At 39.9% G+C, this 23,418-nt stretch overlaps 1 protein-coding gene across 9 annotated transcripts in view; it reads left to right on the top strand.

Moving 5' to 3' along the window:
- The window catches only part of Fhit (fragile histidine triad diadenosine triphosphatase), a 1,472,699-nt gene that overhangs the window by 390,498 nt on the left and 1,058,783 nt on the right, over window positions 1-23,418 (top strand). For 7 of the 9 annotated variants that reach the window (XM_040747566.1, XM_040747565.1, XM_040747562.1 and 4 more), the window contains one exon: window positions 14,774-14,833. The exons of 1 other annotated variant lie outside the window; for it this stretch is intronic. In XM_040747566.1, coding sequence (XP_040603500.1) covers window positions 14,774-14,833 — 60 coding nt within the window. Of the gene's footprint in view, window positions 1-8,338; window positions 8,475-14,773; window positions 14,834-23,418 lie in introns of those variants that run through there. One more of the 9 variants, XM_040747568.1, reaches the window with a different exon arrangement.

Raw genomic sequence — 23,418 nt, 5'->3', positions numbered from 1 at the left:
TTTCTGGAAGAAGCACATGCTGGAAAAGACTTTGTGAGGATGTTTACCTCATCTGAAAAATTAATCCATTCACATTGACAAAGAGATAAACACCATGCACACTGACAACACTGTACACACTGATAAAACTGTACACACTAACAACACTGTATAAACTGACAGCACTGCATACACTGATAACACTGTACACATTGACAGCACTGTACACACTGATAACACTGTACACACTGACAACAATGTACACACTGAGAACACTGTACACACTGACAGCACTGTACTCACTGACAACACTGTACACACTGACAACACTGTACACACTGACAACACTGTACACACTGACAACACTGTACACACTGACAGCACTGTACACACTGATAACACTGTACACACTGAGAACACTGTACACACTGAGAACACTGTACACACTGAGAACACTGTACACACTGAGAACACTGTACACACTGACAGCACTGTACACACTGATATCACTGTACACACTGAGAACACTGTACACACTGAGAACACTGTACACACTGAGAACACTGTACACACTGACAGCACTGTATACACTGACAGTACTGTACACACTGGCAACACTGTACAGACTGAGAACACTGTGCACACTGAGAACACTGTACACACTGATAGCACTCTACACAGTAGTAACACCACTATCTACACTAATAGCACTATACACACAGTAGTGACACCCCACAGTAAACAACAGCATACCATGAAATAAAAGAGATGCAAGTTAAAATAGAAAATAATGCAAAAGGAACATACTCATGTGTCTTTCCAGTTTGATATGCTTTAACCAGGAAGTTGTTTTTGCCTCCTTTTGTTGTCTGTGGCCAAACCACTCTGAACGCACCCGATTTCGTCAGTGTGCTAATATAATCTAACTACTGGCATCTTCATTTTTTATTGTCAGTTTTCAGATTTCTTGGTCTGTTAAACAGTTTGACATTTAAGGACTGAGGAACCTAGGGGCCAAGTACTGGCTCACATGTTAACATTCCTTGGTGGTTCTACAGGGGACCTGAGTTCCATTCCCGTTATGCAAGTCCAGGATCTCACAGCTATCCGTAACTCCAGGTCCAGGAGGATCCAATCAATGATCCTGGCCTTGGAGGGCACCTGCACTCACATGCACATATACATCATTTAAAAATAATGAAAGTAAGCTTTAAATAAACATAACCAAATACATGTATTAATAAATTAAATTGAAGTACCTGACTCTAAGATGTGGATTAAATCTGTCCCCAGAGGGAATTTTGTCACATCTATTTTATTTTATTTTAGTGTGTGTGTGTGTGTGTGTGTGTGTGTGTGTGTGTGTGTGTGTAGGTGTGTCCATGCTCATGGAAGCCAGAGGTTCATGTACTCCTCTTCCTTTATTGTTCTCTAACTTATTTTTTGAGCCAGGGTCTCTCATTAAATTTGAAGATCAAGACTAGCTGGCAGCAATATCTGGAGATCTTCCTGTCTCTTCCTCCCCATTCCTCACATTACACACGTGGGCCACCTTTTTATATGGGTGACAGCTTTTACATAGGTGACAACTTTTACGTGGATGACAGCTTTTACACGAGTGACAGCTTTTACAAGGGTAAAATCTTTTGCCTAGGTGACAGCTTTTACAAAGGCACTGTGGATCTGAGCTCAGGCTCGTACTTGTGCAGCATGCATTTTAATGCCATCTCTTCCATGTCCCCAAGGCCAAGAACATATGCCCCTGAGAGGCAGTATGAAGGTGACACATACATACATTATTTAAATGGTTGAATTAAAAGGCAAACAAAGAAGTAGTAGTTAAGCATTCTGTTTTCATCTGAAATGATTGTTCACCCAAGGTTTGTGTCAGTTCTAGTCAAATAACTACTCAGCAACTATAGAACTAAGTTGTTTCCTCCCCTGCAGAGGCTCCAGATCCATGACAAGCTGGCAGTGGGGCAACACAGCGCCAGCCACTGTCTGAAGGTCTCTGGATACTGAGTACTTCTGGAGAGCAGAATGCAAACTTGATGAAGTATACATACATCTATGTCCTTCTTAGCCAATGCCATTGCTAAATTTTCACATTAGGAAATGTGACAAAGCCTGCTCCCTTGCCCTGATCACAGTGTGCTATTCCTTTCATTAGCCACAGAGACACTGAAGTCACCTGGATGACAGGGTGGAGAGAATGCAAACTGGAGTGCAGAAGAATGCAGAATTTCATTTATTTTTTTTAGCTAGTAGCACACCCTAACATTTCATAAACTAGATTTTCATTCATATCAGACTAAAAGGAATGCTAATAATTCATTGAAAGCTATTTTAGTGTGACTATACTTATCAGAGATTTTATTGCAGATTACCTATTTCATCTATGTAGCAGCTCCCAGACATACATAGAATAGAGTCCCAAACCTGAGTGGAGATGAGGTTCAGTACCCTGCTTTATATCATCTTTACCGGTTTCTACAGACACCTGTCTGTTAGATCTGACTTTTGTCCAAACTCTTCATCCTATCCCTTTCTCTGACTATCATCTGTTACCACAATTATTTTTCACATGTCTGCTACTCCTGCTGGAACCATAGTACCCTGATGACATTTCAATTCAAGAGGGTGCAGTCTATTGTACATTCTTTTTCTTGAGTTTCTGACACTCTGGAATTTAAAGCTTCTAGGACTGCATGAAAATACCAGTCAACCTGGAATCCTAAACCAGTAAAACTGTCCTTCAGCAATGAACACATAGTTAAATGCTTCTCAGAGGAAGGAAAACCAAGAAGATTGGCTGCTAGCAGATCTTCCTAAAGAATGAAAACCATTAAGATGAAATCCTGCAACATCAGAAATAAAAGGCAAAATGGTGTTCAATCTGAATGGTGTCCAAGATTGAAAACCTGATGGAGGTGTAAGCAGATGCATATAGAAGAAGTTAAGACATTGTTTTATGAATAAAGGTAAGGGTAAAGAGAGAGATTTTAATTCTTATTAAAACTGACAGAATAAAGATATCAATAATGCTTACTTTATGAATATATAATATGATACTTAACACAGCCACTAAAATTGTGCAAAGTGATGTTCAAAAATACATTAGATGTACCAAATAAATTACTCAAATGTTCAAATAGCTCACAAAAGTATGAAAAATATAAAGAACAAAACAAAAACCAAACAGAACAAACAAACAATGAAATAATGTATCTTAAAATGTAGCTATCATGTTATAGCTAAATGTTTTTAAACAAATCATTTAAGTATAGAAATTAGCCAAGCTGTTATCAGTCTATAAAAAAAAAGTTCACTTGAAACAACTGGAGGAAGACTGAAAACAAAGTGATAAAAGATATATATTGTAAAAACTTCAATACAAATAAAGCAGGAATAACAGATAAATATGAGGCATGAAACAGGAGTTATCACCACAGACACAACAGACATCAGGATGGTAATGACAGCTCTGTATTTACCCAGTATTTGACCACTTAGATTCAAAAATATTAAATTCCTGAAGTTGTTCCACAGGAAATAGATAATAAAAATAACTCCTAACAACTAAGAATATTGTATCCATATTTTCAAAAATATTCAATAGAAGAATATTTAGGCCTAAATAAATAGTTTCACTGATGAATTCAATTTTACACTATTTCTTTCTAGTTAATTTTATAAACATATTACCAAGATTCCCAAAGAAACAAAAAACAGTGCAAAAACTTCATTGCTACAACTCTAATGAATATAGAACCAAAAAATCCTTAATGAAATTATAGCAAACAAAATTTAGACAACAAAGAGGGAGAATTATAGATCATGACAAAACTGATTCTATTTCAGAGATGCAAGCCTGGTTCACTCCTATATTAATCAATATTACTCTTGTTAATTATGAAAACAGTTAATCAACATAATCTATCCCATTAGCAGATTACAGATAACAAAAAACTATCAATAAGGAAAAGCATTTAATAAAATCCAACATTGGTTTATGAAAAGACTCTCAGAATTTGAGGGAAATTTCTCAACTTGGTAAATATCTAGAATATAAAAATCCACCACCTCCCACTGACTGACTGGGTGTGCCACTTGATGCCAAGCCTGAAGACATGAGTTCTACCCACATGTGAGAAGGAAACAACTGATTCCAACAAGCTCTCCTCTGACTATCACACTAGCACCAGGACACATGCACACATGCACACGTGCATGCTCTCCTCTCTCTCTCTCTCTCTCTCTCTCTGTCTCTCTCTCTCTGTGTCTCTCTCTCTGTCTCTCTCTCTCTGTCTCTATCTCTGTCTCTCTGTCTCTCTCTGTCTGTCTCTCTGTCTCTCTGTCTCTCACACACACACACATACGAATAAATGTAAAACACAAAGGCCATAACAAATATACTTGCTGATGAAAAACAGCATGAGTTCTCCAAAGGTTTAACAAATACCACAAGGACTTCCGACATGGCTGTGTGGTTCTGGTTCTGACTAGACTACTAACTCATTGCAACTCCTGCCACTAGAACTATAGACTTTTATATAGGATCAAGAATTCACATTGTGATGAAAAGTGATAAAGAAATTCTTGAGAGACTTCTGGAATTTGAAAACTTTGTCAGTTTGATGCTAGGAGATATAATAGAACTTGTGGTTACATAAGAAGGAAGAAGGATTACTAAATGGCATCAGATTTGACTGAATGGAAGTAATACAACAATGCTAGTTCCTGTAGGAAAAGGGTCTGATGCATGAATAGATTCTTTGACTTATAATAGATTCTGATTTTTTAAAATAAACTTTCAATGCTTAAAATTTTATGAGGCTAATTTCTATTGAAAGGAAATGCTTTGTAGATATACACCCATTTTTCTAAGTTAATCAATGTTATTTTAGAAAAAGAGTTTGACTTGTTTCAAGACTAAAGAATAAAGATGTTTTGGGTAAAAACAAATGAAATGAAATACCAGAGGAGATCTATATTTGCTGCTATTCAACATCATACAGGGAGTTCTAATCAAAGCAGTAAGGAAACAAAGGGGATAAAAGGCAGACAAATAGAAAGAAGGAAGGGAAAACATTGATACTTGCCAGTGACGTGATATGTAGATATTTCTACACAGAAAAATTTAAGTGATGTTCAAAGGAAAAAGGACATGCAAATCCAGCTGCTAAAGTTAGTGAGTGAGCTCAGCTAGGTTGTGGAATACAGGATTAAGGAGATTACCATGATTCTGTGTGGTAGCAAAGACTGTGGATGGTGAAATCAAAAATAAAGTACAATTTACATTACAACCATATATTTAATGTCCAGATGATTCTAATGAACTATTTATAAAACTTGTGTGCCAAAACTATGCAATGCAGATGAAAGAAATAAAAGAAAATGTAACTAAATACAGGAACATGTTATGTTTGTGGTTTTAAGGTCTTAGCATAGTAATGATGACAATTTATGTCCAAAATTACATGTAAATTCAATGCCTTTACTTTTAAAATCTTATTTTTAGATATGGGCAAGATTATCCTTTGCAAACATACTGTCTTAGTTAGGGTTTCTATTGCTGTGAAGAGATGACCATGACAACTCTTATAAAGGAAAACATCTAAATGGGGCTCCATTATCATCATGGTGGGAAGCATGGCAGCATGCAGGCAGGTGCTGGAGAAGTAGCAAAGAGTTCTGAATCTGAATCTCTAGATAGAGAGAAATAGAGATCCACTGAGAGCCACTGGGTCTGGCTTGACCTTCTGAAACCTCAAAGCTTACCCCCAATGACATACTTCACAAGGGCACACCTATCCAATAAAGCCACACCTCCAATAATGCCACCCTCTTTGAGTCTATGGGGGTCATCTTCATTCAAACTACCACACAAAGTAAAGTATCTAAAACATTGTTAAAGAAGCACAATAAAGGGCTGAAGTGTTTAAGACAGTGTTTAAGAACATTGTCTGCTCTTCCAGAAGACCAAGGTACAATTCCAAAGCTCCCACATGGCAGTTCACACCAGTCTGTAACTCTAGTTCTAGGACTTCTGACACTCACACACAGATATACATGCAGCAAACACTGATGAACATAAAATAATAAATAAAAATATAAGTACAATGAAGTTGGAAGATTTGGTCTACCCCAGTATGAGATCTAGTATGTAGCTATAGCATAAAGAAATAGATACATATTCAATGGAACAGAATAAATAACCTCAACATAGCCCCAAACTCATAGACTCCACTGACTTTGACAGGAATAGTTTCCTTCACATGAAAGAAACAAGGGCCTTTCAACAAGTGATTCTGGATAAACTGACAAATACTGGAATCTTGAAGTATACTTCCTACCTAATATAAAAATGGAATGAAAATATCTTAAATTAGAAGGCACTATAAGAGGAAGTCTTTGGGATCCAGAACCAGGCCAAGAATTCTTAGACTTGTTACAAAACATTATCTGTAAGATGGGAAGGGAGGGCATGCACTGGGCTGCACCAGAACTGAACCTCCTCCCCATCCTCCGTCTCTGGAAGCTCTCTCAGAGGAAGAGTAGACAAAGGTAGAGTAAGAAATACCTTCAAACTGCATTTCTAAAGGCAAACAAAGGAATAAAACCCCTTGTTTTGAGGATGAACAAAGCATTCCCAATATCAAAAGTAGAAAAAAAACTGGAAAATGGGTAAAATGTCTCAACATACTCTGCAAAATCTGCTCCCCAACGCAAAACAAGATTGTGGTCCAATATTCTAGTAGCTAAACAAGCAGTACATTCTTCCTGTGCATATTACTGAGCAAGGAACTTGACACATGTAAATAGTTGGTTAATTCTCAAGAACTTGAACTGGGCAGAGGAATGCAATACCAAAGATTACATATCATATCACTTCTTTTGAGGAGCAACCTTCAAATAGCTAAATTTTAGAAGTATAGTTTAGTGCTTATCAAGTATTAAGAATTGGTAAGAAGGAGGGGCAATTGGGTGATCCTAATGGGAAGGGAAATACCTTCTTGTATATATCAGTATCCTAGCTGTTGTTGTTTTACAAATTATCACCATTATAGGAAACTGGGTAAAGGGTATATGGAGTCTGTCTATGTTTCTTACTATAATCTGCATGTGGTTGTACAATTATTTCAAAACAGACAACGTACTTTAAAAGATGGAAGGGGAGAATTAATTAAGATACAAGAAAAAAGGAGTAATACAATTATCAGGCATGCACTTACCTGTGACATTTTGATTGGGAGATAGCCTATCTGACCAGAGTCCTGTAAGATTGTATTGCCTGGAAATGCAGTAGCAGCTTAGTTTACATAAGTGCACTACGTGTTGTTTGATACTGATGAAGTTGTCTGAGAGGAGTTATCAGAATGTGTCCCTGTTATTAGACTATGAATAACTATGGGAGCAGCTTCAAAATTGGGGTGTGTTGGGGTGGAGGGGGTGGTGTAGACACTGAAAGTGCAGTCCCAGAAAGGATTGGAATTAGTAGCACTGTGCACTAAGTTAAGGAATATTAAGTGAACATTGAGAAGATTCTAAACACCCATTAGAGCACCAGGGTTCTTGCCTCCCTGCAGAGCTGGGAACTGCCTTCAGCCTCAAAAGGAAGGCTAGAGAGAGTCAAATGCAGGGCATGCAGAGATCAGCAGAACCGCATGAAAACAGCAGGCTTAAGTGAAAGACTCCATATTGGATCCAACCCTTGGTATGGAATCTGTCCAGCCCAAGAAAAGAAACTTAGACATACCAATAACCATGGCTCTTCCAAGCCACTCACTCTAGGGTTATGTGGTCCAACTCTAATACCTTTATTCATTAGTGCTAACTCTAGCTACTATTCACATGTGGACCCTCAGCATTCATAGGTACTATGATCGTCAATTGGCTATAAATATAAAGTACACTCTGAATCTTGAAAGCGTAATATAAAAATTTTAATATACATCAATTTTATTACATGTTGAAATATTTTTGATCTATTTGGTTAAGTAAAATATATCTTTAAAACTAGCTTCAAAAGTGAATAAAAACAGATTTCTCCACTGGTGAAAGCAGGAAAACAAGATTTGTGCAGCTCAGAACAACATGGTATCACCCCAAAGGGCATAGCTACCCAGGTAACCAAAAAGATACTAAGTAATACAGCTAGTGTATGTGACATGTCTATTCATGTCTGCTTTTGTATCATCCTTTGTGACCATGTGTGGAATCAGAAGTCTTCCTCAGGTATTTAATCCTTGCCTTCTGTGTTGTTTAAGAAAGGCTTTTGTTGCTGAATGCACCAACCAGAATGGCTGGCCCATGGGCATCTGGACACCATCCTGCTTCTGCTTGAGTCATTCTTTTACAAAGTACTCCAAAAGCACATGTGAATATCTCATGGTTCAGTGTGGGGAAATGCTTGGATAGTGCCAGGCACAAAGCAAGCCTTCTCTCAGTGGACTAGCAACTACAGTCTCTATAACCACAGGACAGCCTGGAAGGTAAGTAATATGGTGTCTGACTTAAGATGATTCGGTTTAATGATTATTAGTTTGACGAAGGTACAAAACAAGTATGTAGTCAATGGAAAACAGATTTCCAGTTCTAAATGGAGATATTTCCCCAGGCCAATGATAGGCGGGCATGAATCTCCCACTTCTGGTAGGCCACAGGAGTGAGCCAGGAGACCATGAGGGGACTGTGTTGCTAAACAACTCAGCAGTCACGAGACCATGATGGGACTGTGTTGCTAAGCTTGGATGCATAGCAAATGCATTTTCTATTTGCATTATTTTCAACTTGTGATGACTTTCCTGGAACCCAGGTCCATTGTCAGTCAAGGGGAATCTGTAGTATTATCTCATGCTTAGAGAAGAAACTACTATGGGCCTTGAAAACCTCCAATACTGAGATGTTTCTATTGCACTATCATGCTTCATAAACCTTAGCCCTTGGCAACTGGAAGAAGCTTTCTGGTGCACTTTGGGAGTTTATCACACTGTGCATGAGGGTATTGCTAAGGGCTAGGTCTGGGCATGAGTCCAGTGCTTGAACCCTGATCTCACCACTTCAAACTGAGTGGACTTATGGAAGCTGTTCATTACAGCTATCATCTAGACTGTCATCTCAAGATGCATGTATTTAAGTTTGGTCTGCAGCCCATGGTTCTATTTGGCAAAGTTCTGGAGTCTTTAGGATGTGAAGTTTAATTGGAAAAACTCAGACCATTAAGAGTCTGTCTTTGAAAGGAATATGGGCATGGCATTCCCTTCTTGCCTGTGGTTTTGCTTCTTGGCTGCTGTAGATGAAGTCCTCCCCCACCATACACTCCCACTTTGGTATACCATAGTGCCACTGACCCAGAGCAATGGAGCCGAGTGACCGTAGACTGAAGCCTCTGAGACCAGGAGCTAAAATACACCTTTTCTCCTCCATGGTGACTCAGATTTTATCTGCTCCAACTTTACAAAGCCAACTAACCCCTTGTCTGCTTTTCTGTCTCATAGTGTCATAGAAGTTCTTCTCCTAAATGTTATTATGCAGGAATGAGCCAGCTGCTGGAAAATCCTCACATACTAAATGCCCTGTAATCATTCATTTTTATGCTTGTTACATTTTAATAAATATGAACTAGACCTTCTGCAGAGCTCCTTCCTTGGAGTGAGCTTCAACTATAACTGTATGCCTTTCTATCTGGTACTTTCTCTTCTCTACTTTGGTACATAATTGCTTAGTTCTCATTCACCTTTTCAGAATCTAAATGTATAAAGTCAGAGTTGTTAGTGCAGATTTTTAGAAGAACAGTTTCCAAGAAAAAAAGTTAGCTGCCACATCCAAGGATGTAGGTTGTGGCTTATTGCTGAAGTAATTGGCTCTTTTAGTCTTGCATTAGAAGAAGTTCTTTTACAGAGTGTAAGGTTGAGAAGTAGGAGCGGAACTCTCCCATTCTGGTAATTGCTGTAAAGGATGACTTTAAAAAACACACGTTACTCAGCTGCTCCTCCTTCCTCACTGGGCTGCCTGAGAATTCCATCAAATGTAATCACCATTCTCTTTTCTGAGTTTCCCCGTTAACTAGTAGCTGTTTCCTCAGTGCCATCACTTAATATTCTCTGCAGTTTTATCAACCAGCTGGGAGAGTAGTGTGTATGTGCTAGCACTGGACAATTTCCTAGGACAATACAGAATTGATTTAATCATTGAGATTGTGTACCTGACAGTTAATCGAGGCATGATGGAAGCTAGCTGAAGCAAACTGTACACTGCTTATGGTGCTATATCTCTTCAGCCCACAGTAGACTAACCACAAGCAGGTAGCCAGAGATTAATTCAGAAGGTCCCAGTAATATGCTGAGTGAGGCTCAAGGATGAGATATTTAATACTTCCTTAATCGCAGTGTGTGTGTGAGAGAGAGAGAGACAGAGACAGAGACAGAGACAGAGACAGAGAGAATTGGAAAGATTTAGTCATGAAAACAGAACTCTACAATGGTCTGTTATTGAAAAAGTGTTTTATAAATTTACTTCTGTCTTCCTGATCGTTAACCAGACAGATCATTTTATAGTTTTGTTTTCCTAGTGAAAGGAAAACAAAAGGGCAAGAAGGATTTTCTTTGTATTTTTTATTCCTTCCCCCAAACAAAGAAAATATTAGGAAATTGAAAATATATTTTTGTTCTGTCATAGAAAAATTTACTACTTCCCTCCATCTGGTACCAGCTCAAATTCTCACATTTCTCTTGTTTTTTTCTAGCGCTAGAATAACAAAGTGAAATATTCTGACACTAAGGCTCATTTCCAGTTCTGATAAAACTATCTTAACATGCAGTTGCCACTCTCTCATATTTTGGCCTCTGGCTCTTCAGGGGTTATTGGGGTTATTGGGGTATTAAATAAAAGCATGCTAAACTCTTCAGCTACTCTTCATTCTCTCTAGTAATTGGAGCATTGGCAAATATATGGAATGAGAAAAACTTTCTTCTTTATTACTTTGGTTCATGGTTGGTACAGACCCCTGCAACTAAGTGTGGGGACACCAGACCTTGAGCAGAAACCCACTTCCCCTTCAGCCTGGGAGCAGGCATCTGTGTAATGTTTACTGAAAACAATTCAGTGCTTTAAAGCTCTTGATAGGGCTCAGATAAGGGCTCACTCACTGAGATACCATGACTTTCATACCCCCTACGGCTAGATGCCTCTTCCTGTCTGGGGCCTGAGATTAAACCACCAGCCAGGAGGGTGAGAAGTCTGGAAAGAATGGTATGTAAATGGATGGCGAAAGTCCTTAAAAAGGGAAGCTCTTTTTTCTTGGGGAGACTTCTCCTGAGACTTCTCTCTCCTAAGCGGACTTGGAATCTCCTCCTAAGCTGACTTGGGAAGCATAAAGTTTTCTTAAAGCAACCGACCGGTCTCTGTGTCATCTATCCCGACCACCTCGCTACATTCTCGGATGCAGGCCGCACAGCAGGTGCGACAACTAAGAATCACTTAATGGTGGAAAAATCAAATAAGTTTAGTGATATGGGTCTATCATGTGTACATGAAAGATACTCAGAGATGGCTTTGGATTCAGGTTCAGACAATGTAACAAGCCTAACCAATTATAAATGCTCTATCAGTAGCTCAGGCTTATTGATAACTAATGCTTACATTTTAATTGAAATCATATCTCTTATTTATGCTTTGCCACATGGCTCATGACTTTGCTAGTCCTCCAGCATGTCTTGCTCCCACCGTTTCTCCTGATGACGCCACTGACTCCACCCCCCTATATCCCAGCATTCTCAGTTTGACTGTCTCACCTATATTTCCTGCCTTGCTGCTGGCCAGTCAGTTCTTTACTAACAAAGAGAATAATAAATATTCACAGTTTATAGAAGGAGTATTGCACAGCTTTCTCCTTTTTGTCTAATTAAAAAGGAAGATTTTTAACTTTTAACAGAGTAAAGATATATATATAATGAAATGGTTATTAAGTACGAATTGCAGGTACAATATCCAGTCCATTTGTATTTGGCAAATTTAGAGAAAATATTCTATGTTTATGTTTCTAAAGTGCAAATGGAAGCTTTTATGCATTCTACTTGATTCCACAGCCACTTATAATCACCCCGAGGCTTAATATTAATTATAATCATTTGGTCAATGGCTCAGGCATATTACTGACTAGCTCTTACAATTAAATTAACCAATTTAGTTTATATTTGACCATGATGCTTGTGGCTTGTTACCTCATATCTTATTTCTCCAGTGGCTACAGGGCATCTCTCTGACTCTACCTTCTTTCTCTCCTTATCTCTGTTTGGATTTTCTGCCTGTTCCTTTCCTGTCTGTCCATTGGCCAAAACAGCTTTTATTTGTAGCATATCAGACATGCCACAGCACTAAAATTTTATACCTATTTTACCTTTTATCATAACTGAGGAAAACTTTATCTACAACTGGATTGAAGACCCCAGAAGGATGACATGTTACCTAATGACAGGGGCATCTGGATACTTGTGCAATCACCCTAGGTTTCTCTGTAATGTTGGGGATCCAACGCTGTCCTACAGACCTAGTATATCTGACAGACTTTCTGGTTAAATAGCAAATTTTGAAGGACTGTCCTATCTTGTCATGGCAAAATTTAGCAGTTGCCTCTCATGTATCCTGCTGGTCCAGTTTGGACAGTAACTGTCAGAAATTGAGGCAAGGATAGATTATTTGGCCAGATGGCTAGCTTTTGCCATAAAGAAAGCAAACTCTGTATGGAGTTTCTTTTATGCCTATCATCTTCTCTGAAGTAGATTGTTGCTACCAAGAGCAGACCTGTCTCATGATCATGAAAAGCCTTAGGTAATTAAATATTAAATGCCATATTCTGTTTGTTTTTGAAGTGTTTGAAGACCATCTATCTATCTAAATATATCTGTTTATGACCTTGAAAATATATCTAAAATTACTATAAGTTTGACTACTATAGATTACTATTAGTCTGTACTTTTAATTATGTATTACATTTTTAAATGAGTTGCTAAATACAATAACCCAAACAAGAGTAGAAACATATATACAGTATAACAAAATTAACATTAGATTTGTATCAATATACAAAAATCTATACCAATGCAAAATATTTAAGACTAGTAGTGGCTTTTTTGGTTTAAAAGTAGATTCAATAATCTACCCCTTTATCCTATCATTTATATATCTCCCCTTTTTGTTTCCAGAAAGAGATCCTTAAATCTAATATCATTTTTTAGCTTTTTTCTGGCCATTACCAATAAAATTATAACCAACTCCCCTTAAATTATAACAAAAATCCATAACCAATATTTTGGCAATGTGGGCATTGTTCTGTCTAGACTGCTTCCTGTTGTCTGGGGCATTGGTAATCTTTGGGAGAACCTGAGAAAATTTTAGGATAATTGTTAACTCTTGACTGTAGTATTCTGTGAGGCTGGATCATCTCAGTCAGGAGCCTGGAAGCTGTTCTGGAGGCTGGGTCACCTGGACTATCTGCTTTCATTGCTTTGTGGTTCTCTTGCTCTAAAAAATGCATAAATTATAAAGGTAACATGCATACTGGTTTTAACTCAAGTATAGACTATGCATTGTACATAAACCAGCCAAAAATGATTTTTTGTTATGTTTTTGAGCAGGTAAAATATACATCATGTGTTTTGTAGTCCTTCTAGGTTTATTTCTTGATGACTGTACTCAGGATTTCAGGTGATCTTCTTTGATTAAACCCAATTCTCTTTAGCTTGGAATGAATTCATAGCCTCTCATTTCCTGTGTAAATAAAAGCATAACCTTTCCTCCAAAGTAACATATCTTTTGACTTAAATTTTGAAGTCAAGATATCTTTAAAATATATAGGTTGGTAGACTCTAGCAGTTTTTATAATACAGTGCCTCTCAGCAGTCAAGAAATTCAAAGACAACTGGATAACATACAGGATCCAGACTCTTTGTATATTTTCCATCTTTATGTGACTTATATTTTTATTACTTTGTTCCTTTTTAAGTGACTTTCTCTACCCCTTTTCATTTTTTTCTCAATCCTATGCATATTTTTAAGACACTGTAACCCATTCAGAGGGGTTTTTTTCATTTGAATCTGTCTTTATTGCATATCTGTAACCTTTTCTGTCTGCATGACCAAAATCCCAAAACCCACCAGTCAGCATGTGGACAGAGCTCTCAAGCCCATAGGCAGTAGCTTGGAGATGCCTTCTGTATTGAAATCTGTATAGAAGACTATAGGAACCCACCATACTGCTTAGTTCATGGCACTTGGCAGCAGGCTCCATCCCATGGGCAGTTGTTGGGAGACACGTCTCCTTGCATAAGACTCTGAGACTAGGAAGCTGACTCTTGTTCTGTTTTTGTGTGTTTATAACCTTTCAAGATTCTTTTTAAGGTTTTATGTGGAACTACATCAGAAGTTGGGTGCCACTTGTAGGTGGAATATCTTGTCCTAGCAGCTCTCTTCTAAATTGCCAAACATAGGGTTATATTAGTTACAAATGCTCAGGCTTGTTATTAGCTAACTCTTACATCATATTTTAACCCATATTTCTATCGATGCTTTGCCACATGGCTCATGACTTTACAAGTCCTCCAGCATGCCTCTACTTTCTTCCAGAATTCTCAGTTTGGTTGTCCCATGTATCCTTCCTGCCTTGCTATTGCCTAGTCAGTTCTTTATTAACCAATGAGTATAATATATATTCACAGTGTACAGAAGGATTATTATATGGCACCATGGGAAGCAATATATGATTTTCTGTGTATATTTGTCTCTGTGGTTTCAGGTGGTGTACATCTGCAGGGATTTAGAGGAAGTGGACTTGATCACTGAGTACTCTACCAGCGTGAGTTTCTCCTACAAATGTTTTTGTTTGCTTGTAAGCTCCACAGTGACTAATCTATCACTGCAGATAAATCTTCATGTCAAAGAAGCAGCACTATTGCAGTAGCACACTCAGGTCTTCTATAGTCACATTTTGTGGTGAGAATTTTGGTCTTATTAGGTTTCCCCATTCATGTTGCACTAAAGTCGAACCAGGAAGCTCATATTTTTCACCATTCATTACTGAGCAACTATGAAAACAGCAAAAGACATACTGGAGCATTTTACCCTACGCTAGAGCCTAAGGTACAGCGATACATGTGCTTTTGTGCCTCTCCCCTCTCCTCCCTTCTGCTCCCCTGCCCTCTCTTCCCCTCCCCTCCTCTCTTTTAAATTACTGCAACATCTAGGACAGCCTGTACTCCAAAGTAAATTCCTAGCTATCTTAGATCACAGAGTCTCCAAAGATTATAGTAAAATAAAATGAATAAAAGGTGGGTTTTACTGATTATAAGAGGAATACCTACTATAGCATACTTTTCAAGCACTGGAGGATTTTAGAAGTAAGGGTGAGACAAGGGTAATATCTGTCCTGATTAGACTCATATTAGGTGTTTGAGATAAAGTTCTATTAAATCTGATGACCCACTGGATGGCTTGCTACTGACTTGAGTACCAGTGAAGAGTACTTTGTTTATGTTTGTTTCTTAGAAAGCCATCCCCCTTGACTCTCCCTTATGTACCTGGTCCCAGGTCTAAGGCAGTTCTTTTCTTGTTTGTTTGTCTTGAATCAACAGGCTCTTTTCCTCCATCAGTCTTCTTTCAGCTTGAAAAGCTATAATGACAGTCACCATATTTGACCAGAGTCTGCTCGAACAGCTCTCCAGAGATGTTTTATCATCTTAGAACCCCAGGCCCTAGTCTGATGCTTATTATGTCCTCAGTAAATCCTTCACTAAATGAATTAAAGTAATTAATTACTAAACAATGCAATGAATGGTGCTTTAAGTGAACCTTGAATGGCAATAAGGATGATGGGTCAAAATGACTATCGGGTTAAGTATAATAATGATAGTGACAAAAGATGATGGTGATGTCGTTCCTGATTCTGACCATGTGACAGTCCTTGTGCACCCATCCCCTGGAATGCCCTAATAACTCTGTTGTGAAGGCAGAGTAACAGACCCTACTTTCCGGTAGGATAGGAGTATGAAGACTGGTGCCCTGGTGAGAGGCCTGCTCCTGTTGGACTTATATATACCAGGATCCAAACCACAAAGCAAAACTGGATCCTGTTTTGCTAAAAAGCATTTCCAGGTCTGTAATCTGGCAGAACAGCTAATGGTGTCTTCATGTATCCTGAATAATGTGACAGTTTAGCCTGTGACAACTCAAAATAGCTTCATAATTCGTCATTTCACTGTGACCCTTTGGCTGTGTTTGAATGCAGAATAGGAATGTAAAACTAAAGGCCACGGGACTATTCATTTTCATGGCATTGAAAAGCAATGTCCTTATCACCCATCCTGTTAGGGAAGACAGCCCCTTGCTGAGTGCCCTCTGCTGTGCATCTCTCTGTACGGATGCAACACGTACTTCTCCGTGTTTATCACAGCACACAGCAGCCGAGTAATTACGGACACTTAGGCAGACAAATTAAACTATTCTGTGCAGACATAGCTGGGAAAAGTCCATTCTATGTGTGGAATCACATTTAGCATTGTCCAAATTCAAAGGCACAAAATTACACACTTACATCAGTAACTTATTCATAAAGTCCCCTATCTGCCTTGTTTGTTTTCCTGTTAGAAACCAACTCAAACCAGTTCTACAAATGATGATTCACAAAATGATGGTACTTAAATATCAAGCCTATGACATGAACCAAACAGTTGAGGCAGAAGCAGCCTTAGATTGGTGCCTCTGCTCCATAGCTTCCTGTGTGGAAAAACTCAGCAAGGCCAAGGTCTCCAGGGTGTGACCACCTTTTCAAAGTTTTGAGCTAAGGCCTCTGAACTAAGCCTACATAGAAAGTGTTTTCAAACAAATGGTATCAGCCCAAAATCAAATGCTTAGGCCAGATTTTCATTTAGTGATGGAATTTCCTATAGGTTTTCTCTATTGTAGGGTCATCTCCAGGAAGACAAGGAAACCTCTTCATAAATGCAGACCCTTTGACTGAGGACCCCTTGCTTCAGAGAGGATCTTTTGATTATCAGTGACCAAAACGAATTATCCTAAAGCAGTCTCATTTTGAAAGCAAAGATTCCACTTCAAGGGAGGAAAACCTCCTCTCCGGGCCTAAAACATGTAAGGTTAATGATGAACATGCTGCAAGGAGAGAGATTTGAAAAAAGCAAAAATTGTTAAGTCTGCTGAGGACTAATCAAGCATATTGTTCCCTTGATTCTAGAAAATTGAAACAGGCTTTCAGAAAGGTTGAAAAGATGTCCATGGCATACTTTTGGTTTACTTTGTCTGCAAACCCATGTTTCCCCTCTTCCCTGTAGTGTTAGTGGCTCCAAGAATGGAGGGGAGGGGTGCTGATGATAGCTACTACTGGTGTTCTGAGGTCCACTGGCAGAGGGCTCTTTGTCTCTCCAAATGGTACTTGTTTCCCTCTCCTGGCTCATTTCCCATGCTGTTCTGCAGGCTGAGGCAGCCTGGGACAAATCAACCTTGGTCTCACTGATGACTGAAGCAGGACTTTTGGGATGGGAATCTAAGGCGGTGGTAGAACACTCACCTAGCCTGCCTGAGGTCCTGGGTTTGGTATCAGGCACCACAAACAGAATAAGCTTGCAAATGTCTATGGTCTATGCCAATGCCTGTAGACATGTTAGTGCCTGTGGGTCATGCTGCTGCTGCGGTCCAGGTTGAGGTTAGTGGCAGTGGCCTATGTTGCCACCTGAACCATGATGGTGGTCAGTGATCAGTGGTCCTACTGCCACAGAGGCCATGATGGGGTCTGTGGTCCTGCTGCAGGCAGAATCGTATTGATGTCCGTGGCCTGTGTTCCCACCAAAGGCCAGGCAGATGCCCATGGTCTGTGCTGCCACCTGAAGCCATGTTAATGTCAATGGGCTGGGCAGCTGCTGGGGATCGTGTTGGTGTTAATGGCCCATGCTATCCTGGGGGCCATGTTTATGTCCTAGGCTTGTGCTCCCACCAGAGACTATGATGGTGACCATGGCCTGTGCTGCAGCAGAAGACACCAGAGAAGAAGCTGAGGTCTATGGCACATGAAGAGGCCAGAGATCGTGTGGATGCTCATGAATCTTGCTGTCACAGAAACGGTGTGAAGTCCATGATCTCTCCTCCTGCTGACTATAAAGGACAAGGAAGTTGCTTTTGCAGACTCACGATTGGGAAAGGGACACAGAAGGCTTCTCCACACTCAATCCCACCCCACCCTGCCCCCCAAAAGTAATAACCTAGACAGAAAGCAATTGCAGAGAACTCTTAAATATTGTGATAAGGATGTAGGATGTAGTTTTCCACAATTGATGGTCTGGCGGGGGTGAGGATAGGGAAGGACTCAGTTTTCTTTAAGGGGCTGACCATTGGGAGTTTGATCATGCTCCAGAGAGTATATGGGCAATACAAATTGGACTTCTTCTTCCTCTTTCTCCTTCTGTTGGTGGGGGGCAGGGCATCACAAGGGTGGTGGTGGACTTGGAAGGACTGGGAAGTGAGTATGATTGGAGTGCATTGTGTGAAATTCCCAAACACTCAATAATCAAAAAATATTATGCTGGGGGAAAACGAACAGCGTGGAAAGAAAAGCTACAATAGCAAAATACCCCACAGTTTGGAATTTTCACCCTCAAGAAAGCCAATTCTTGTGACCAGATTAAATGTACTCAAAACTGAGAGGGATTCCCTACCTGACCCTCCCTCTCACCCGCCCACTCAATCTCACTTCCCTCCCCCTCCCTTATGCTCTCTCCCTCCCTGACTCCCTTCTCCCCTCCCTTGCCTTTTTTCCATGCTCCCTCTTCTTTCCTTCATCCTTTCATTTAAAAAACAACATGAAATGCATGAACAGGCACAAAAAGTAGGACGATAAACATCTGAACTTTCAGTACCCAAAACAAGCACCTGTCTCATTTGGTCAGATTTGCTTTCAGAGTTTTGTTTTGTTTTCTTTCTCTTTTCTTTTCAAAAGGCTGGTTGATGAAAAGAGATTCTCTGTCATTCCTGCCTTTTCTTCTCTCTCTGTGCCCTGCTGTGTCTGTCCACTTCCTGCTGAAACCTCAGAGCTATGAGTCTGGGGTGTGTCCCTGAACAGCTCATTCTCTGCATTTTCACATGTGTATATGTGAATCCACCAGATACGTGGGACTGTGTTTGTATGCTTCAAGCATTTTTTTGTTGCTAAGTGATTATTTGTGAAGAGAAACATGCATGCTGATGTATGTATATATATATATATATATATATATATATATATATATATATATATAGAACCAGATGATTCCTTTTAAGGAGTGTGCACTGTTCCATGGTACCCCCCGATGCAATTACTCATTCCCTTTTCGGGGTGAGCTTTTAGGTCATTGCTAGATTTTAATATACTAAAAAAGCGTGAAGATACTTTTCTTAGCATGAAGATACTCTTCTTAGCGTGAAGATACTCTTCTTAGCGTGAAGATACTCTTCTTAGCGTGTGCCTCCTCGTGTGCATGTTCATGAGCCCCACACATCTGCCAGGTAGGATCAGTATGCATGGACTATGCAGTGCTGCTTTTGATAAATACAATAAAAGCTCTCACTAGAATAATGTACCACTTCGTGATTCTGCCAGGAGTAATTGGAATATTACATTATTTTCCTCACATCTTGGACAACATTGAATTTTGCCAGGCTTTTTCATGTTAACTACTTGGATGGAAGGAAAATGAAATTGTATTATTTTAATTTCCTTTTTCTTCCTGACCAGTGACTGAACTTCTTACAGTCATGATCCATTGTAGTTTCTTCTTTGAATAACTCCCATTCCTCATCTCGGTTGCACTCCACTGTTTCTTTTTCTTTTTTTCTTTCTATTTTTCTTTTTTTAATGAAGTTTCTTATATGTTGCTCTGATTTCTTGTTCCTTACTTGCCAAATGTGTCCCCTGTGTCCCTAAGGCATGCCTGGCTCTCAGGGTGGTCACTCCAGTTAATTAGTTGGTCTCGCTATCTAGTTTAACGCTCAGCATCATTAAGAAGTCCGGCCTATACCTCTGCCTGCAGTGTGTTGTCAATCATTAGCATCTCCTGTCTGAATATGCAGCATAGAGCTGTCAGTCCCCACTATCTCCAGCAGACTGGCTGCAGTTTTCTTTCTTCAGGTTTCCCATCCAGTTTATTCTCACCAAAGAGCCAGAGAGACCTTACTACAATGCAAGTCAGCTCTTAGTCCACCTCAACTGGGAAACCTACAGTGGCTTTATACCTTGCAGTAAATAGCCTGAGTGTCAACAGTGGTCCAAAGCCCAGCTGCTGGCCCTGCTTTCTCATTCCAACACTCTTGCCTTACTGTAGCAGGCACACCAGCTTCACCCCGTTACATCAACATTCGGTACCCTCTGTCTGGAAAGGCCTTCATCCAAAGCTGTCTTCCTAGGGTTTGCCTGAGATGTTCATTCCTAGTGAGATCTTTCTTAATCCTTGTTTAAAAATAAGCACTTCCCACAATTCACTGTGTTCATTTCCTAGGGTAGCACAAAAACTGCAAACTGAGAAGCTTACAACAACACAAGTGCTTTTGTGTCTTGTCACTCTGGAGACTCACTGTGAAATCTGAGTGTGATCAGGACCATGCTCCCAGAGAAATCTCCCAGGGAAGGGAGCAATGGGGAGTGGGGCTGGAATTCCATCTCTTGCTGCCTTCTGGTGGCTTGCTTAGCATTCCTTGACATTCCTTGACTTGTACTAGTCTAGATCATCACAGAGCATTCTCCTGTTATGTCACTGTCTTCACATGGTCTTCCTTTAGGTGTAAACCACTCCTACTAGACTTGGCCCATCCTATTCCAGTGTGACATCATATGCCCTCCCTTCATCCATCCCTCCCTCTCAGGGAGGGGGTGACAATGTTCTCCAGAGCTCTCAGGGCCGTGTCATCACCCAGGATCTTCACACTTCACATCCTTACTTTATTTGTGTGTTTTCCCTGATGAGGGATTGGTAGAATCAATCTCTCTCTCTCTCTCTCTCTCTCTCTCTCTCTCTCTCTCTCTCTCTCTCTCATGGTCATCACTGTAGGAGTTCTGCCTGGGTGCTCAGTAATCTATGTAAGTGTTTGCTAGTGATGGATGACTGATTTCAGTCACAGTATGTACAGATAAAGTGACATGATAAAGAGAAAAATAATTAGATCTTAAAAGAAGAAATAATGACCCTAACACAAAATCACAGCCAATGAGCTAGTGTCTGACTATGGCATTCTTTATTTCAGAAAAATGTCTCTGAAGGAAAAAGAGTAGTAGAGATTACAGCAGAGAGGAGTTGACCAGTGGGGATATCACTGAGTCATTTGTGGGCAGTGGAGTCTGTTGGCCTCTTAGTCACTTTCACATGCTGAAAAATTACCCTCTAATAAATGCATCCCTCATATAATATGTCTGTTTGACAGGGATAGAATGAAAGATCCATTAGAATGAACAGCTGTGTAGGACCTAAACCCAGTAGTTGTACCAAACGCCTGTGTTCTCCTTTGTGCTGGCTGACTGTGTCAACTTGGCACAAGCTAGACTGATCCAGGGGAGAAACACCTCCAAAAGACTAGTAAGATCTGCTCTAGGCAAGTGTGTAATGCATTTCTTGATTAGTGACAGATGCAGGAGGACCCAGTCTGTTTTGGGTGGTGTCACCCCAGGGCTGATACGGGCCAGCAGTTTATGAGGAGCAAGCCAGCTCATGGTCTCTGCATTAGTTAATGTCTTTAGGTTCCTGTCCTGCTTCAGTTCCGGCCCTTACTTCCCTCAGTATAGCATGAATCAAAGTCTTTCTTCCCCAAAGTTGATTTTGGTCATGGTGTTTTATCACAGCAATAGAAATATTAACTAAGACATCTTACTTGTAATCAATTGAAGTTGGCACTAGTATTTCAAAGGAGAGGAAATTAAATAAATGATCCACAAGTGACTCTTCAGTGGATTTGACATAGAATTCCACAAAGCTGGAGAAGTGCTCTCCTCACTGTACCCTGGGTCAGCCTCACTGTTTTGCACAATAGAAGTTCCAGTGTTAGGACTGTTCAATTCTTGAGGAGGCCAGATTGTGTATCTAGGAAAGCCCAGGAGTAGGACTAACAATAGGGACAGGTACACCACCCTTCTGGCACTGCCTTTGTGTGGTACCACGTGACTCACTGTCATTCCTCTGAGCCACCTTCTCCTGCAGAGTAATGGCAATGACTATAGAAACTGCATTGTGCCTTTATAGCCCCTTGAACAGTTCCTATTGCAGCCATACCAGCTCAGTGCTCTTCTCAACTGTTTTCATGATGTGTCTACAAGCTGTCCAATTTGCTGCTGAGTGGTCATCTGAACTCATAGTTATGTGCCCTGGGACAACCCGCTCTGTCACTCCTCGGCAAAAACTCTTCACTTGAGCTGAGGACCCCAAGGAGGCAGCACTCATGTGAAACGCAGTGTTTGCTTAATTTTATTTCTCTTCAAAAGGCATGATAAATTGACTTACTGTGGGGATGCCCTTATGGTATTAGTCACATTCTTTCGCATATAAATAGAACTTTTATAATGGTAAGTGTTTACAGTTAGATTTCCTTGGAGAACCTACCGTCTCTCTGCTTCTATTTGTAGCTGCCATTTTAAAATAGGAATATAAATATTATGTCAGCCAATAAAAGAATGATGGCTTCACTTTCTGAAGGATAGCATTGCTTTCCCTTCCTATGAAGTGCAGCTGAACTGTTACCTGATTGACATGCCATTCATTCTTCTTCCCCCACTATATAGGCACACATATTTTATTCTTTTCATGTATAAAAATAAAGGTTTAAAAAGTCACAGAGCCACATTTTAATGCCTTGTGTGGCTTGGAGAATGATGGTAGGATTCAAATGAAATTGGTAGCAGCAAGAGGAGGTTTCTGTCAAGGGACCTGTGTCCTAAAGAGTGGAGGCTTGGTCTTCGTCATGGAGCCTCTGCTGGTATAGAATGGGACTGTATGATGGATCCTAACAGGGGACCCAAAGGCCAATGACAGTCAACCCTTCCCTTTATGCCTAAGTGTTTTCACCTGGTAAGTCATACATGAAGCTTAAAAATGAAAATAGCTCAAGGAAAAGAAATGAACTCACAATTCTCAGAAGTCAGGCATACAGGAGGGGTTGGCAGTGCCTTCTGACTTTTTCTTGCATGCATTTCTGCTGCCATGGCAGTCCGTAGAAACCAGAAGCTTTTTCCTTAAAACAAGCCAGAAAACCTAAGAAAGTTGCAGTATAATTTTCCCCAGTTCAGTGTATAAGATTGGCCATTCTCAGACCCACTCTGTCTGCCAGCAGTCATAAAAACTCATTCTGGAAGTATATTCTAATGTAGGTCAATGGGAAGGCACAGGAAAGCCAAGAAGTTACTGAATCCCTAGGCCTTGA

The sequence above is a fragment of the Mesocricetus auratus genome, unplaced genomic scaffold, assembly GCF_017639785.1.
Source record: "Mesocricetus auratus isolate SY011 unplaced genomic scaffold, BCM_Maur_2.0 Super-Scaffold_100006, whole genome shotgun sequence".
NCBI classification, from domain to species: Eukaryota; Metazoa; Chordata; class Mammalia; order Rodentia; family Cricetidae; genus Mesocricetus; species Mesocricetus auratus.
The sequence above is the reverse complement of the archived record's forward strand: the minus strand, read 5'-3'. Positions and strand labels throughout refer to the sequence as shown.